This window comes from Chiroxiphia lanceolata, chromosome 2 (genome assembly GCF_009829145.1).
Source record: "Chiroxiphia lanceolata isolate bChiLan1 chromosome 2, bChiLan1.pri, whole genome shotgun sequence".
Taxonomy (NCBI): Eukaryota; Metazoa; Chordata; class Aves; order Passeriformes; family Pipridae; genus Chiroxiphia; species Chiroxiphia lanceolata.
Window position 1 is genome coordinate 93,408,747 of NC_045638.1, and position 18,512 is coordinate 93,427,258.

General features: G+C 42.7%; 1 protein-coding gene across 8 annotated transcripts in view; it reads left to right on the plus strand.

The window, feature by feature from the left end:
• Positions 1–4,077: 4,077 nt before the first annotated feature.
• Positions 4,078–18,512, plus strand: part of USF3 (upstream transcription factor family member 3) — a 34,183-nt gene continuing 19,748 nt past the window's right edge. For 2 of the 8 annotated variants that reach the window (XR_004355049.1, XM_032677968.1), the window contains exons 1-2: positions 4,103–4,175; positions 17,682–17,746. Coding sequence is in view for 1 of the 8 variants with exons in the window: in XM_032677968.1 (XP_032533859.1) it covers positions 4,131–4,175; positions 17,682–17,746 (110 nt within the window). In the remaining 7 variants the exon portion in view is untranslated. Of the gene's footprint in view, positions 4,176–5,578; positions 5,875–15,252; positions 15,714–16,690; positions 16,822–17,681; positions 17,747–18,512 lie in introns of those variants that run through there. The other 6 variants (XR_004355054.1, XR_004355053.1, XR_004355050.1 and 3 more) reach the window with 6 other exon arrangements.

Below are 18,512 nucleotides of genomic sequence, written 5' to 3' on the forward strand. Positions count from 1 at the left end.
GCTGCTAGTTATTACAAATCTTGACAACAATCTTTGAAAAACTATGGTCTGTACTTGTAAAAGTAACTAGTCTTAAGATGCAGCACATACTCTTCCATAGTGACTTTTCTCAGAAAGATCTTTAAGTAAAACTCATCTCTCTTTTTACCTATTCCAATCTCTTCTGTTAAGGCTATTTTTTTGTTTGCAGTTTCATTCTGCTTCTCTCCTGCTTTGAAGTGCCATATATGAAGTGATGAAGTTGCACTCTGGCCCAGATTCTGGGGAAAAACAAATGTTTCTCTAAATATTCTACATTGTATTCTATTCAATTTAAGCTCCTTTGGAAACTTCTTTCTCGGTAATGGAGTTGCTGCATTCATTAAAATAACGTGCAAAAGCAAAGCTCAGGCTCTGAAACTTGTCTGTAGTCTTGAGCTGCTGCTACCAGGTGTCTTCCCTGACCTCTGCTGGAGGGCCGGGAAGGCACAGCTGGAGATAAACTGCTACCAGGAGTGCAGCCTTCATCACTCCAGCCTCACCAGCAGCTGCAGAGGCTGGAAAACTTTTGGTGTACTTAAACTGCTGCAGCTGTTCTCCAGACCACTCAGCTTTTATTGATCTCTGTCATGTTTCTTTCGTTCTCCGCCCTCAGCCCAGTTACCTCTCAAACAACCTGTACAGTTTTAGACAATTCAATTACTTGTGTACAGGGGAACTAGCAGATACCTCTGATCATTTGTGTTGCCCATTCACAAAGCTGTTCTGGTTCTACAGGGAGTTACACTCCCCTCACTGCTTTCAAAACTTGGGTATTTACAGGGCCTCTGTAATGATTCGAGGTGTGCTATTATCTCTTAGTTACAACAGTTTGCTTTGTTACTGATACAATTACGTAAAGAACAATTACCACATCAGGATCTAGTGAGTGATGAGTAAGTCCAGTCATTCCCTTCATTTGAAAAACTGGGATTCTTGCTTTTTTTCCCCCCAGTGTGTCTATCACCATATTGACCCGTGCTGGAAATAATTTGCTGTTACAATGCCCAGTCGCTCAGCATTAGAAGGCTCACTTGTCACTCCTCATTCTTAATACTTTTTCACCTCACTATTTCCTTTTTTAAAACAGGAATATAGACCCCAGCACAAATGTTTGACTCCACTGCTGACCTTTCATTACTGTGAAAACTGATCTTTTACTCTGTGCCCTGTGATTTCTGTCTTTTAATCAGTTTGCTGTCCCTGTGAGGATACTGTCCTCTGATCCTGCAGTATCTTAGATTACTTAAAAGATCCCTGTCCAAAAGCTCTGAAGTCCTTTTGAGTATCTACCAAACCAAGCTGTCAGGTGAGTGTTGTGATCTGTGTCTGGCAGTATAACTTTCCTTTCCATGGGGGTTCTCCAAGCCTATTCAACCCATCTAATCCAGATGCTTTGTATGGGACAAATGACTTGCCTTATGCTCTTTTTCTCTTGCCCCTAAAGAGGATCAGTTCAAATAGATAATGGAAAGGTTACTCTATCCCCCTCTCTTTATTCTGCTTTCTTTCCTCCTCCCCAGTGCTTTAATACTGCAAAAGCATTCAGTTTTACTACCATATTGCCTGAAGGCATTGTGGCAACATGAGTTGAAGCTCTCTAGGCCGCAAGAAACTCCTGCACTGGGGAAAGACTGATCTGTGTTCTGATTCCCTGTCAGCTGCTGTATCACATCATACAGACTGGGGCCAGTACTGCTCACTGAATTGAATCCAAACCTCACTACAGCCAAGAATTAAAAAAAACAAAAACAAAAACAATTGCGCTCAAGTTCTTGGTTAAGACTATCTGAAATACAGCTGCAGAAACTCTTCACCTGTCACATAAACACCAAGTTACCTATTTAATGTAAAGCTTTTCTAAGCATTTGTGCTGTTTGTTTTGGCTTAAGTATCTTGCCATATAATTGCAAGTCTGTATTCTCCAACAGAAATAGGCTACTGATACTTAGCAGGTTCCTGTTGTATGTGACTTTACCTGTGCGAGTTTTGCCTGCTGCTGGATTTTTGCCACCGTGTTTCAGATGTGTTCTAGTGTTGACAATTTAGGAGCTCAAACACTCTAGAGCATTACAGGGTGTCAGAAGATAAACTTGGTTTTACTGCTTCGGACAAGAGGTGCCTTTTACTAAAAATTTCCACCGAAAAAGCACACTACCCTTTAAAGAGGAAAAAACCTTCAGTTTATATTGGAGTACATTGATGGAGCAGTGGTATTTCAGATTTTGTCTTCCAGTTTGGTTGTGTCATATCAGAACTAAAGATTATTAAAACCAAAAAAGTGCATTTAAATTTATAATTTACACTGTGAAGCTGCTATTTATAGTAACTTTAGAATTTCTCTGCAAAACCAGCTTGGGCCTTAATGTTCTTCACAGCTGGCAAATGGGTCTTGCACTTCATGTCAGCTGCAAGGTTATTTTGCGAGCAGCAGCTATTAAAAATAAACTGGTTTGTTTTTTTTAACATCTGATTGCTACTATGACTCATTTCAGCAGCAGAATAGTTCTTGGACACTGCTTCAGAAAGTTGTCCCTGCTCTGTATTGTATTTTAGGAAGGTATATGGCTGGGAAAAAGGTATCTGTGTTTTCCACGAAGCCCAAACATCACAGCTCTGCGTTTTTGGGTTGTCTCAGAAAGAAGAGGCCCTGCAAGCTCCATTATTGCCTACAGGTAAGCAGAGGTACCATGACAAAGGTGGGATTGTTCAGCCTGGAGAAGAGAATGTGTGGAGAGTGGCAGCCTTCCAGTATCTGAAGGGGGCTACAAGGAAGCTGGAGAGGGACTCTTGTCAAGAACTGTAGTGACAGGACAAGGGAGCAATGGGTACAAATTGAAAGAGGGGGAATGTAGATTAGATATTAGGAAGAAATTTTTTACTGTGAGGGTGGTGAAGCACTGGCACAGGTTGCCCAGAGAGGCTGTGGATGCTCCAACTCTGGAAGTACTGAAGGTCAGGTTGGAGCACCCTGGACTAGTAGCAGGTGTCCCTGCCCCTGGCAGGGGGATTGGAATGGGAGGGTCTTTAAGGTCCATTCCAACCCCTTATCATTCTATGATGTGCTTATAAAATACAGTTTGTACTTGTAAAACACATCTGATAAGAGTTCCATAAAATAGCTGTGTCAGGACATCCGTGGAAACACACAGGTGAGGCTGGAAAAAGGAAGATCCCTTATTAGGGCTGGTGATTGAATCAGGTGTCGGCAGGAAGCACAAACTGAGGTAGTGGGGAGTTGATAGTGGCCCAGAGTCCCTATTTGAGCGGCTATAAAACAACGCTTTCCTTAAACTCTGATTTAACTCACGAGGAAGGTGGATGGAGCGCCTTCCTCCCCGAACGAAGTGTGAGCACAGCGCGGGACAAAGCCTTGTGTAAAAACACCTGTGCAGGGATCAGCCGCAGCAGAGACCTTGGAACAGCCCAGTCGGCGGAGGTGGTTGGGCTCCCACCAGAACAGCTCCCTGGCATCCAGGATCTTTACCCAGCTCCCAGTTCCTGTGCCGATCGCTGCTGGCCGGGTCGCAGGGCACTGTTTCAGCGTGGGGGGGGAGGGCGGCGCTCCTGTGACTCTTGGCCCCTTTACCCGCAGCCCCTTCGCGGAGTTTTCTTCCGAAGCGCCGTGTCCCCGCTCGCCGCCGCTCTGGCAGGCGGCACTTTTGCATCTGAAGGCCAAACCCACCCCCGTATTAAGTGACTCACAGCAGTTTCCCCCCCGGGGTCGGCCCTGCCCCTTTAAGAGCTCCCGCCCGTCCCCCCTCGCGCTCTGTCCGCGCCGCTCATTGGCCGCCTGCGGTGCCGCTCTCCGCCGGTTCCTGTTTCGGCCAACTTACCTTGTTGACGCCAGTCTCGGCCTCCCTGGTCTTTGATTGGCCCGCGCCCCCAATGTTTGTGGCGGCGATTGGCCCGCGCCAGCCCGACCACGCCCAGTTGAGGGCGAGCGACGTCCTCTCCGATTTGCCTGCCTCTGATTGGCCTCCGGGGCTCACCCTGCGCGCGGCGATTGGTGGCGGCGCGGGCAGCAGGGTGGGCTGCGCGGGCGGGCTGTGGCGCGGAGGCGGTGGCGGCGCTGGCGCGGGGTGTCCGTGTCCGTGTCCGCCCGGCGGAGGATGGTCCCGGCGCTGGGGCCGCCGCGCAGCGCGCCTGGCCCGACCGTGAGTGCGGGGCTGGGGCCGCCGGCGGCGCTCCCAAGGGGAGCGGGATGAGGGCGTGGGACGGACAGCGGGGCTGCGGCGCCGCACTGGGCCGGGGCCGCGCTGGCCCCGGGACGCCGGTGGCAGCCCCGCCGTATGGGGGCCAGTGCCCCTTTGTCCGGGCCAGCGGTGCTCGGGCAGGGGCGGCAGGGCCAGGCGGGCCCGGGCGCAGCTGGGGGGGCGCGGGCGGCCCTTGGCGGGGCGGCCCCGGACGGTCCCGGCTCGGTAGCGGTGCCCGGGCCGTGCCCAGGGAAGTTGTGCCGCCGCTGCGAGCCCGGCTTGCCCCGGTGAGGTTGGTGTGTGTGGCCGAGGGAAGCAGCGGTGAAGGTGTGGAGACCGGGGTGTCCTTATCTCTTTGCAGCCTTGATGCTGTGAGACAATTGAGCCGCGGTCGCCCTTCGAGGAGTTCCTTTGGGCGCTGTTCCCCAGTGTGGCATCGTCTCGTTAGCCCGGGATGCGGAATGCCCCGTGCATCCCGGCCGTGTGCCCGTGCGGTCTGACATCCCAGCCAGGAAGCTGGCCCACGTCAGAGGACACTGTACAAGGCCGGCTCTTTTATTCAGAACTCGGTCACTGGAAACTAACTTTTCCTGTTGAATGTGTTTTCAGCTTGGTCTCCTAAGGAGAGAAGACTCCTTCTTTCTTCTCCTCTGCCTCCTCATTTTAGCTCTCTGTCCAATTTCAGTCACATTTGCCAGCAACAGGAGATTGAAGTCTTTAGTTTCGTGGAAATTGATATCTTGCACACGCAGAAGGTCACACTTACTGCTCATGCTAAGGCCCAGAATCCAGCTCCTTGTGACAGAGACTAGGGGTGAAATGAGTCCATGAACACACCTAAGGCTGGATATAGCCGTGGCACATGATGCCCATTGTCCATGGAAATCTGTAGGGAAAAGGTGGAAGTAAGACAAAGGGAATAGTGTTGTGTTGAATTTCTGTCCATAAGGAGGTAAAATATCACAGATGTATTTTTGCTTTCCACGTAATAGCTTGAACGTCTATTAGATTTCACCTAGACATATGATTATTAAATAATTCTAGCAGACATAACTTAATGATTGCACAGTTAAGCGTCCAGACCTCAGGTAGTGCAACAGCTTGTTTTGGAAGCCTGATTTTAGGTTTGCTTTTCATATACAATTCATGGGGACCATCCTATTTGTGTGATTATGTTACTGTAACAAACTGCAGAGTGTTGTTTATTGCTCATGAATTGTGTGCAGTAATCAGACAAATGAGAATGAAGAAACATCCTGTGTGGGAATGGCTATTATAAGGATTTAGAATTTTTAATTTTTTTGACTTTCAATTAGTGCCATAATAATAATTTATGGGTACATTTTGGGATGAAATAGATTTGGCAAATGAAAATACATTTGCCACTGAATGGGAAAATAAGCTTAGAAAATGTTCATATCTTGGGCATGATTTTTAAGGTGCATGCATTCAAAATAACATCAGCTGTGTGAAACTGTATGAGAACATTGCAAACTTTGAAGTATTTGAATGTTACTTAAGTATTTGAATGTTACTTATTCCCTTAGAGACTTATTTATTCCCTTAGGATATGGATACATGGGGAGATTTTAATGGAGTAGATGAAAATTGGTGGTGGATCCTGGAGGAGTCTTGACAGCTGCAAGGAGATAATTAGGATGTAAGTGCTAGATAGTGGCTTTTTTGCTTTGATTCGTAGTTTTCCAAGTAGTGTTCTGAGGAGCTGACCAGGGATAGATTGAAGTGACTGTCACTCAGTCACTCAAGTGGCCCTGTGATGTGTGATTGGCATGTGCTTGCCGTGCCCATCGTGGGCTCTCATTTGTAACTGAGGTTTAGTCGTAGTCTGAGACTTCAAAGACATCTTGGGAATAAGAAGGCAAAGATTTTGTGAACGTGTTCTGCTGACACTGCTGGCCAAGCTACTCCAGCTGCTTTTCACCTTTGTGCTTTTTTGAGCGTTGTTTGTTTGTTGTTGGTTCCCCCCACACACTCAGTGTGCTGAAGTTGTAAGAACACCTCCGGCTTCCAGATATTGAAGTGCAATGAATTAGGTAACAAAATTATTTGGGACAGTGCATTCCAAATATTTAAGCAGGCTTTTAATTTGCAAAGTGCGTTGGTACAAGATGCGTGACATTGTAACCAACCGTGTCCGGCTTGGATGTGAATTACTACAGTGTATGGGTCGAAGATGGATGCTGTACAGGGTAGAAGAAATAAATAGACAACATAAGAAAGTCAAGGGCTGTGAGATGCTGGATTTGATAAGAACCATTCTGTGGTTTAATTTTTGTTCCAGTAGTGCTTGTGGTTTTATGGTCTTAAAAATAACTTTGTAAATGACGTGTGGCTGGGGGAGGTATAAGTAGTGTAACATTTGATAGGAAGGGTTTCCCGATGAATCATGGTTATTTGCATCGTAAGAGCTTGTAAAAATACCACAAAGTCCGTGCCACTTAAAAGCGCAGTGAATACGTATCACGGTCCAAAGTTTCAGCTGAGACAGTTTTCAATTAAATGACAATATTGCGCATTGTCCTTGACGAAAATACCAGTGAAGCTGTGTGTACAAACAGGTGTTTAAATGAAGATGTTTATGTAGAATATATGCATGCATAACACCTGACAGCTTTAATGTTCCTAGTTGTTTCATAATGGTCTTCAGGCCTCTGAAGAAGCGTAAGGCTTGTCTCCACCCTGGTGGACTGTCTACCCGTAGTATCACCGGTCATTTTATAACTTAGTTTCTGTGCTGGCATTCTTCATTGCAGTTGTGTTTGTGACTTCTTTATTTGAGTTAAATCGCTCAGGAACGCATTTTCCTTCCTATTCTGAAAGGTACCAGTTCTTAATGTGCAGTGGCCTGGGGGGGGTGTTTGAGCAGGAGGGCTTCCTTTGTTTCAGGTTGCAGTAAGATGTATAAAGGTCTCTACTCCTTGATTAGGATACATTGTGCAGTGACCAGTTTATGTAATGCTGACCTAACTTGCTGGATAAAATACAATTCCAGCTTTTATATGTGCATATAATGTGTCCAAAGTGTACTTTACTTTGCTACCTTACAAGTGTAGTGCTGTTGTCATGCTTTGAGTAAGCACAAAAAAGGTTCTGCTGTGTGCACAGGATTGACAAATTGTGTGTGAACTAGGATTGTTTCCTGTATGAAAAGCTACCGCGTTAGTCTTCTAAGGTGAATGAATTACTCTTGCAACCATGACATGTGATAACAATCTCTTACATCAGCCATTCTGTGTGGCCTTGTGATTCAGATAAGAAGAAAGTAACAGGCTGTTAAAATGTTTCATGCTTCCTGCTAACAAGTGCCTTTCTCACTCAGTTACCTGAACTCCTGTCAGGTTAACTGACCAAGGTGAAGATCATGAAATGAGATTAATGCCATCTGAAAGCACATCTTAGTCATGCTGGTACTCTGATACCAGAATGAGTTCATCTCTAGTGCGGCTGGAATGATACAAGTATGGATCTGTTAACTTACAGGTCTTAATGTAGGTTTCTCAGATCCTGTTATCCTTTTCTCTAGCTATTGGTGCGGTGCCATGAGAAGATTATTGAAAACATTGTCCTTTAGGCTGCTGACAGCCTTAAAAGCAGTGTAAAGGTATTGTGGGAAGAGGAGAGCCTAAAGTTTTGCTCTTCTCCAAGTAGCTGAAGTTTAAAATGAAAATAATGTTGTCCTTTTGGGGTGTCTGTCTGCATCTGTCATCTGTAATGTGTGGTTGGTTTAAGGGACACAATTCATGTCAGCCTTCAGCCTTTGAAGTTGGACTCTGCTTTGCTTTCACACATCAGTGAAGTTGTTAGATAGAAATTGAACACAATTCTTGTACAAAGCTTTGTACTGAAGCTCTTTTACTCATTCACTAGAATAGCAAAATGGTGGTAGCCCAACACCAACCTACTCCAAATCAGCAACAAGGAACACCATTTCATTTTTTCAGTTGTTGGAGTATCCATAATCTTGTAGTTTCAGTGTGTTTGTTCGTGAGGGTGGAGTGTGTCTGTAATCCTTTCGTGAAGTAAATTTTACGTTGAAGTAATGTTCTTGTCTGGCTTCCTGTGTGAGGAGTGCCAGTGAAGTGAGGAAGAGCTACATGTCTCAGTGTTATTTGGAAGGAGCTGGGACAGTAGGCAAGGATAACCATCTTTTTACAGATTTTTCCCATTGTTGCCATAAGGGCAATTTATTAACTAAGGAAAGTTAGGTATCTAGTTTAGCATATGTTGCAGTGTAACTCATTGAGTCCATTAGCATGCAGATTTGGTAAAATAATTAATACAAGCAAAGAATTTTATTTTGCAGTGCGTCAGGTTTCAACAGTTGTCTTCCAGAGCTGTGCAGCTCACATTTCAGCATAAGAAGAGTTAGGTTGAAACCTGGCTGAATGGCAGGGGCCAGAGGTGGTGATCAGTGGCACAGAGTCTAGTTGGAGACCAGTAACTGGCAGTGTATGCCAGGGATCAATACTGGGACCAGTCCTGTTGAATATCTTTATAAATTATCTGGATGATGAGGCAGAGTATGCCCTCAGCAAGTTTGTTAACACCAAGCTGTGAGGAGTGGCTGATATGCCAGAGGGTCGTGCTGTCATCCAGAGGGACTTTGACAGCCTGTAGAAATGGGCTGGCGGGAATCTCACACAGTTCAACAAGGGCAAAGTCCTGCACTTGGGGAAGAACAACTCAGTCTGCCAATATATATGGTGGGGGCATCCAGCTGGAAAGCAGCTTGGCAGAAAAGGACCTGGAGGTCCTGGTGGACACCAAGTTGAGCGTGAACCAACAATGTGCCCTTGTGGCAAAGGTGGTGAATGGTGTCCTGGGCTGAATTTGACATGGTAGTGTCATCAGGCTGTGGGAGGTGATCCTTCCACTGTACTCAGCACTGGTGAGGCCACACCTGGAGTCCTGTGGTGAGTTTTGGGTAACCCAGTACAAGAGAGACATGGATGTACTATAGAGAGTCCAGTGAAGGGCCACAAAGTTAATTTAGGTACTGGAGCGTTGCTCATCTTGAGAGGCTGAGGGAGCTGTGGCTGTTCAGCCTGGAGAACAGAAGGCTCAGGGGATTCTCGTTGATACATATGAACACCTGAAGGGAAGGTGAAAAAAGGAAAAGAGGATGGAGCCAGGCTCTTTTCAGTGGTGCCCAGTGACAGAACCAGAGACCCCATCTGAACACCAAAAAACACTTTCTTACTGTGAGGGTGACTGAGCACTGGGACAAGTTGTGCAAGGAGGTTGTGGAGTCTCCATCCTTGGAGATACTAAAAAGTTGTCTGATCATAGTCTGGATATAAAATGTACATTGCAAAATTGTGGGGGTTTTGTTGGGTTTGGGGACAGAGTGTGTGTGTGCTTGTTTTTTAAAGCTCATTAACATGGAATTAGGGAGTGCATTTGATCAGCTTATACATTAAAACTGAAATACTGTTTTATTTTACCCTCTACTTCAGCCATTTCTACCGTTAACCCCATTAAGATTCATAAGAAAATCCTTCATTCTGGAAGAGCAGTGTTTGTAACCAAATCTCGGGATCGATCTCTTCTCATATTGGAGAGGAGCTTTGTAGTAAAGACCCATAGAATGTTGCTTCCTGTATCATGAACCCTCAATGAGTTCTTTGTGTCAGATTTCTCAAACCCAATCCTATAAAATATTCAAGAACTTGCCTGTGTAGTCCTTTGTGCTGAATGACTTACATCTGAAAAGATGAATTAAAAAATTTGACACACAAACTCTCTGGCTGCCCTGCACATTTCAGCTCTAGGATATTTTGCACTGCTTGTTAGTAGGATCCTCAGGAGAGAGTGGTAAGCCAGTTTAGCATGTGTCTGACATAGCTGTCAGAGGATCAGTTGATACCTCCTCGAGACTGTATGCAGTTTATAAACAGAGTATGTGAGGATCCTTTGCAGTTGCAGAACAAAAAGAGCTCAGCTTAAAACCAAACCAATGAAGCAAAGAGTAGTATTCTGGCTATATCATTGTAGCGAAAGTGAATATTTTTATGTTGTAGTTCTAAATTGGTTATCAGGCCCTGTGATGAGGTACTGTTCTTTGAATAGAGATTTCATCTGTAGATAAGGTCACGTCAGAAAGCAGAATTAGACTGGCTCCCACTGGAACAGGTTGCCCAGGGAAGTTGTGGATGCCCCATCCCTGGAGGTATTCAAGGTCAGGTTGGATGGGGCTCTGAGCGCCCTGGTCTAGTTGAAGGTGTCCCTGCCCATGGCAGTGGGGTTGGAACGAGATGATTTTTAAGGTCACTTCCAATCCAAACCATTCTATGATACTATGATTCTGTGGCTTATAGCTTCTACATTTGTCCAGTTGGTCTTTGGTGTTTCAAATACAGCTTTCATATGTGGATGAATTCCTCAGTTATAAATAATTGTCTTGGTTGCAGTATTGAGAGACCATGATGACTTACATGTTACAGCTTTTTTTCAGGAAAAGAATTATTTGTTCTTTAGGCAACGCGCTACTGTGAAGTTTGGCTCTTGCAGTGTGAGAGCACTCAGTCAGCCTCAGCCATGGTGCAGGCAATCTTTGTCATCTAGTGCAGGTAACCTAACCCACACAGAGGTGATGACCCATATTAGGAGGAAGTTGTCTGCAATTCACTTAGCTTTCACCATCAAAACAGGCTTGTGACTCCTTTGTCAAGCAGAGCATAATTAGATACCTGTCTTCTCTTTGAAAATTATTTACTATTTTGAAGTGTACTGTGGATCATTGGGTGTAGAAAGCCAGGGAGATGAGCACTGTCTTGCAATGTAGAGACAGTCCTCATACTTTCTCACTTCCTTCATGGAATTGGCATGTGGTAACTTGTGAATCTTAACACACTACATGGAGAACATGGGGATCATGAGGATTTCCATGGTCATTCATTTTTAATTTCCTAGAGAAAAGAGTGATGTTCCCCTTATTTTGATCTAAAGTGGCTGAAGATGCTCTTTGGGGTGACAGCTCTGGTCTTTGTGATTCTCGCTTGTGTACTGGTTGCATAATTACAGCTCTTTAGCTCCCAAATGCCTGCTTCCCTATAACAATTCATCCAGATGACACAGGAGATAGTTCACTGAGGCATCTTCCTTTGCTTGCACTGTGCCACTTTAGTCTATTTGTAGTAAGTACCAAGATCATCTGCATAATGTGTGAGGGTGGCAGCAGCTCACACCTGGGTGCAAAATATCTGGAGATACCTCTCCTTAAATACTTTCCAGACCATAATCAGTGAGTAAGAGACTTAGTTCAGTGGACCTGATCTCTCTCTCTGCCTCTCCTCTAAGGTTTAAAAATAAATTACTTAGGAACACTTGAGGGGCAACAATAGTAGACCAAGAAGAATAAAAATGAGAGGTGGATCTTCAGTTAGAGAAGTTTCTTTTTTTTTTTCCTTCTGAGGTTTCTTAAGCAGATCTGGTCAGGATTCCTCAGAATGACCCTACACCTATGCTGTCCTGAAACTGCACGTTAGTTAATGGCCATCAGCAATTATGTCTTTGATATTATGAAAGTTACAAATGAAAACAAAACCTAATGTAGATATAAGGGAATATCACTTGAGTGATAACCCTGCTTCTTCCTTCAGTGCTGTTACAAAAAAAAAAAAAAGACATTTTTTTTGTAATTCTTTTGCCCGTGAGCCTTACTAAAACTTTATTGTTTTAAGTCAGGAGAAGGAAAAATACCAGTGTTTTTGAGTTTAGATAATACAAACATAAGAAGTAGAGAAAAAATTATAAAAGCAGTGAAGTTTTTTTCTATTTGTTATTTGCAAACATCTTTAAAAAAAAGTTGCCCTATGTAATAAGTTTTAGCTTACTTGTACTGGTTTTCTTTTCCTAACTTTTGCAGAAGCTCTCAGAACAGCCTCGTTGCCCTGGGAAACTCTCAGCTGGTTTGCATCGGGAGAGTGGATTCTGTGAAAAATCGAGAGGGCTCCCTCCTGCCCTTTAATCCCTCATACCTCTTCCTCGGCAAAAGGTGGAACATGTTGTGCTGGATCAGAGCCAGCTGATCAGCCAGTGCACACGTGCTGCAGAGTTGGTCACAGACCCAGCTGTATCCAGATCTGCAGTGTCAGCACTGACCTCACTTCTTCTCTGCTCAGTCCCAGGTTTTCGTAAACATCTGGGACTTCATCTCTTTGAGGGGTTTAATTTAGGTCAGTCAGTGGGCCCAGCTGTGCTGTGAGTGGATTAAGGGACACAATAGCAAGAAAACCTTGATTTCTTCAGAAACCAAACTGAAAGATATCCAAGGGACTTTCACCAGGAGTAGTAGCCCTTTTCATTTTTCTGTGTGGTAGTCATAACAGATTAATGTGATAGGCAACAGTAGTTGGTATAGGTAGGTAACAATCACAGAGGTAAGCTTTGGGTTATGTTTCCTGCAATCATTTTATCAGGTAAATACAAAATTAAAATAGAAGCGTTCCAAGGGGGGGAGTAAAAAAAAGGCAGTAGTAAATCGTGTGTCTTGATTGCAAGGGCACCTTGCTTGTGATTAAAAGCTTGGATTAAGTCCCTGATTGAAGCTAGCCTTGTTCTAAAACATGCATGGAAGATTGGAAAAGTGAGCTCCAGGAGTTGCTTGAATGAAGAAGACACTGTCTTGCAGGAAAAAAGCATTTGAGTAGTTATTTTCTGTGTCTTGGAACTGAGCTGTAAATTAAGGCTGACTTCACGAGGTGTACCAGACCAGTAAGAACTGTGAGATTGTAGCAATGTAACAGCATAAACTTCCTGAAGTATTTTAGGAGGAAGAAAGATTTGGACTGCTGGTAGTTTTACAGACTATGTGCGGCTGCATATTAAAAAGGTTCTTTCTGCCTCATGCAGAAGAATGGAATAGCTTTGCTAATTTGAGGAGGGCTGAAAGGTAACAGATTGGAATCATTATTTTCTTTTTAAAAATGAATAGTAAGGTTGGAAACAGTTCCTAAATAAGGAGTTAAAAAATAATGCCAAATAAAATAATCTAAATTAACTTTTTCTTAAATCTGGTCAGTGCATGTTTTGATGAAAAGATTTCATAAAATTTGGTGAATAATACCTGCAAAGATGGGTGGTAGAAAAAAAGATACTTAAACAAATTGGTTTTAAGTTTTATACCCTGTGTTTCTGAACTATAGAGGAGATTAAATTATGTTAAACTTAAATATTCACAAAGTATCTTTTTATTTCTGGGGTTGACATTGCATTTAAATTAAAATCAGTATTTTAGGTTGACATTGTAAGTGCTATAAACTATATAAAGCTTGAGGAAACTTTGATACTAAGTAAACATAAGTGTTGACTTGCTTCTCTTTACCTGTCTTTAGAATTTGGGATTTGCTACATACTCTCTGCAGAAGACATTCAGCTGAGTTAAGTGAGTGTATTTCATGAGGAAACTTAAAATACACTTGCCTCTGAGCTTATAAAGCAAAAACCTGTCTTCTGCTTTAGAGAATCAGTGAAGGAGTCTCGCTGTGAAGAAGCCATTGTCAAAGCTCTGGTGATACAACAGCTGAGGGGAAGAAATGGAGACAGTGTAACCATTATTCATTAGCCCTCAGAAGTCTCCACCTAGGCAGCATTTTTCTTTTCAATTTGCAAAGCCCATATTTTTAGCAGCTCTTAAAAAACCCACCTTCCTGGTGTTGCCAGCTCTGACTGTTTTGTGGAGTATCAAGAAAAATGCAAAGGTTTTTGTCTTTACAGTATAAGAATAGCAAAAAACAAGTTCACCGTATTCCTTACGGTACAATCTATCAGTAGAAACCCCAGAGCTGTATACAAGTGTTATTTAACAAACTTAACCATCTCTTTTCAGTGAAACTTGCAATAAAGTAAATGGTTAATTAGATAATGTGTATAGCTTTGTTTCTTTTTACCAATCTCACAGAAGTGCTTTGAAACTTTTGTGGAAACATTGGTTGAATGGCAAACTTTGATAAACTTGACTTGAAATAATTCCAGAGTAAAGTGAAGTTAGAATAACAGTCATTGCATTCCTATGCCCTGTCTTCTGTATGAAATGGGCTGTAGATCCCAGTGGGCTTGAGGCATATAAAACACAGACTTTAAGTTGTTTATATTTGTGAGGCTTATACACTTGGTGTGTCAGCAACTAGGTTGAAATGTGCAGGGAACAGCACCACTTGGAAGAATTGGCATAATTTAAAAAAAAGGGCAGAGGAGAAAGAAAGAAGTGGGGTCTTTGACATGTAATAAGGACTGCCTATCCTTTCTCAGGATCAAAAAATGGTTAGAAGCTGTATTAATAAGTTTCCGCATAAACTTCCACTTGTCTGTCTTCCTAAATACTATATACAATGTATTGCTGAATCATTTAGGCATCTGCTCAGAGGAAGAAATAAGGCAGTTGGAAAATTGTGTAGATTGTGACTTTGGCAGAAAGGGATGCTGCTATGAGGAATAAGAACTTTGCTGAGGGGACACAGACTGTGGGCAGAAGAAGCCTAAATATAGGAGTATGGAGAACCCATGTCAGGAGGGAGAAGTGGGTGCTGTGACTCAGGGCAGGGGGAAGATGGGGTTGTGAATGTGTTCTGGACTGTGCAGGGAGAAGCAAGTGGAGTCAGAGCAGCTGTGTCTGGTCTGGGAGAGGGTATTTTTGGGTGGATGCTTTTTACACCCTTTACCTTCACACAGTTGTGCTTTATCTGTAGCCCTGCATGGTAGCTGGCCATCTAAATTCACATTAATGCTTTCTATATTAAATACATTGTAATACAGATATAGTCATTTGGTTCTCAAGTTGTATGAATTTGCAACATTAAAAAAATATGGTTGCTTGATGAATACATTATTCTTTCAAAAATGCTAAGTTTTCCAAAACTAAGACCTCCTTTATTTTTTTGTTCTGATTTCCAGCATATTTACCATAGTCTGCTGATGCACAATAACAGATACATCACTCTGTCCGTATAGTTGGTGCAGAAGTCAAGAAACAGGGGGTATGACTGCCACAAGATGCAATCCAGCATCTGCCTTTTTCTAAGCATGTCTGTGAGCCTTGTTGTACCAGAACTATGTCCATGTACTCTGTGCTCACATCCTCACTAAATAGAAACAGTACTTAGTATGCACTAAATAAAATTGCCCCCTTGAATAGCTATTTCACCCTATACACAAGGTATTGTCTCAATGATGGATACATGAGAATGTAGTGTTACCAGGTAGCTGCTCCTGGCTTTTCTGGTAGCCTTAATGGGTATAAATTCTGCTGGGCTGCTTTGACACAACTGGAAAAACCCTGCTGAGTCTAGGTGTGCTGACCTCAGTCTTTTAGTGTTCATGTGAACATCTCTGGTTGCTAACAGCATCAAAGATACCTGGGCTCTAACCAGATTTTTTTGTTTTGTTTTGTTTTTATAATCAGAATCTCACATCTGCTAAACTCTCCCAGCTGACCCCTTCCTCATCACCTGATACAACGAATGCAGCTAGAACAAGTGAGTATACTACTGACTGTCACCAGCTATACACAGGAGGAATAAATTATAGGTGCCTTGCATGGGAAACTGGCTTTCCTGGCTTTCAGAGCTGTGAATTTTCACTAACTTGGAGGACCTGGGATACCTACTGGATTAATCTTACTATGTATAAATGAAAACAAATTTGTTAGGGAATTGAACTAATTAAGGTAATTTATAAGAGAGCGCAAGAAAGTGCTGAAGTTGCACCACTGCTTTCTCCCACAGTAAAAGACTGTTAACTCTGTCAGGTGTTTTCATAATTTATGCAGAGGATGGTGGGTGAGCATAGAAAAAGCAAAGTCTGTGGAGGCATGTAAATAGAAAGTGATGTGCTTCCATTGATGGGCTAGGGAGGGCTGAGGTGATCGTATGTAGGCTGTATGTAAAATCCAGTGGGGCAGTATAATGCTGTAACTGAGATGATTGGGTCCGGTTTTGTGATGGTGTGAACACTGTTGTGTAGGTGGAATTGAATTAGGTTCCTGAAAACTTCAGGGACTTCGAGTTCCCCAGTCTGGATCTATTTGCAGGATATTGCCTATTTGCTTTACTTTATGGTTTGCCAACATTTCCCGTGTCTTCACAGGAATAGAGAAAGTACTTAAAGAAGTATTAGAGTGGTAAACAGCATCAACCCTAATGTTTCTCCTCCTGTTAATCTTTACTGAATGAGAGCACTACATCCAATTGACTTTTAGAGTATAAAGACTTGAAAGCAGTATCTGAATGCAGTTCTAGTACAATACAGATTATTGACACACACATACACACAGCGTATGCACAGAGCACTTTGTGAAGTGTATATGCTTCAGTGCTTTGGGAGCTTTGGGGCTTTCTGGTTTGTAAGGAGATTATTTCTGGGGTTTGTTTTTGATGTCAGTAATGGTAGGCTCAGTTTACATTAAGAACTGCTTGGTGTTGAAAGTTATATTAAAAACCACCCCCACTTCCTTACAGTACAAACAAACAAAAATACACCCTAAAGATATGAAGCCTGTTAAAACGAGCCGATGAGCTTTCCAGGAGGAGCCAGGGAGAGGTGAAGCCACAAGGAGGCTGAGGGCCCATGGGAAGAGTTGCAAGAACAGGTTGGTTGGTGAGAGAATGAGCAGAAGGGTGAAACTGAATACGGAGCTCAGCTATATCAAAAAACCAGATATTTTTTTTCCTCTTGTCATCTACAGTACACTTCATGTTACTTTCTCTCTAAAATTCATTTCTCTGGTAGATATATATTCATTCGTCATTGACTCAGTCTCATCTTTTGTTTATTTTTATAATGTTTTGTTTGTCTAAATACAGGCTACTGATGTGTTCAAGCTGACGACAGGTGCAACTTATTAGACTGTTATGTGTAACTTTATTTCATAACTTTATTTTTAACTGAATTTTATATATCTGAGAACGTAGGGTGTCAATTTTGGCCATTTTAAGTTGTACAGTAATTCAATATCAAGTAAGTTTTCAAATTTGCTACATTAATAGCCCTCTAAATTTGTAGTTAATAAAATGTCCTTGTTGTAGCTTGTATTTTGCTTAACATTTATGCTTTATTTAGAACTGGAAATTGAAAGCATTTTCAGTTAGAAAGGGCTGATGAAAGAGAGTTCAGCTGTTCTTCCTCCCATTCAAAAAACAATCATATGCTCTAATTTTCCTTCTTGTTTCCTTAAAGTGGTTTGGATTACAATTCATTTTATATTTAAAGTAATTGAGGAAATGGAAACCAGTTCATCATGAATAGGTTTCACAAAGCACCCAGATAGGTAACGTGCTTCATTTGTAATGCTCATGAAATCAGCTGCTCTAAGTCAGGGTGATGGACTTTTGTGTACATTGTAGGACAGCCCTGTTCCTGTGGTGAAAGGCAAGGTGATGTGACAAATGTCATGTGCTAAGAATTCAGAAGAGTGCAGGAGTTGTTAATTCCTTCCATGATTTTCCTCAGGCTCTCTTCTCCGGAACCATGCCAGAGATGACAGAGAATGAGACACCTACTAAGAAGCAACATCGGTAAGTTTCTGGGGGAAAATGACTGGTTTGTAGTTTGGTAGTCTGAGATCATGTTGCACTTATGAAGTTTCCAGCTGAAAGTTTGGCAATAAGGGTATTGACAAGAAGTTCTGAAGATTGACCAGGGTTGATCCAAAACTATTTGCAGAAGACTTGCCTACCTGGGTCACCTGAAAAAAGAGATTCTCTGATTATTACACTGACTACTCTGATGTGTCGCCGCCCTGGCTGGAGTGCAGCCTGTGTTATTGCGGAGGCTCCTGGTAGATATTAGGGGGTAACTATACTCACTTTGACAGAGTAACTTAGATCTCTTCCTCAGCTCCCAGTGGAATCTGGATCTTACACTCAAACCTCTGCTGGAACTCAAAATACATCTTGAGATTGTACAGCAACTCTATGACCAAAATTGATAACAGAGTAACTTGGCACTTATTACAACTTTTCCGGGTTTCCGTTCCTTTTAGTAGCATGTTGATCTAATTAATACCTGATTGGTAGGGAAGTGCTTCAGTCCACAGTTAAATGCAACATTCATCTTATGCTAGGTGACCATGTAGAGTATGATTTATGATTAGGAAAAGCTCAGAGAGAACACTGATTCGTCCTACCAAAAGTTTTTCGGTCTTTATGGATTTTGTGACTCTTTCTTACCCCACTAATAGAGCATTTTGTATTCTGTATTGGTAATGTGAATCAAAGGGCAGCTGGGTCTCTTCAATCCTTATATTCTTGCGCATATTTAGTATATATGATCATCTTAGTG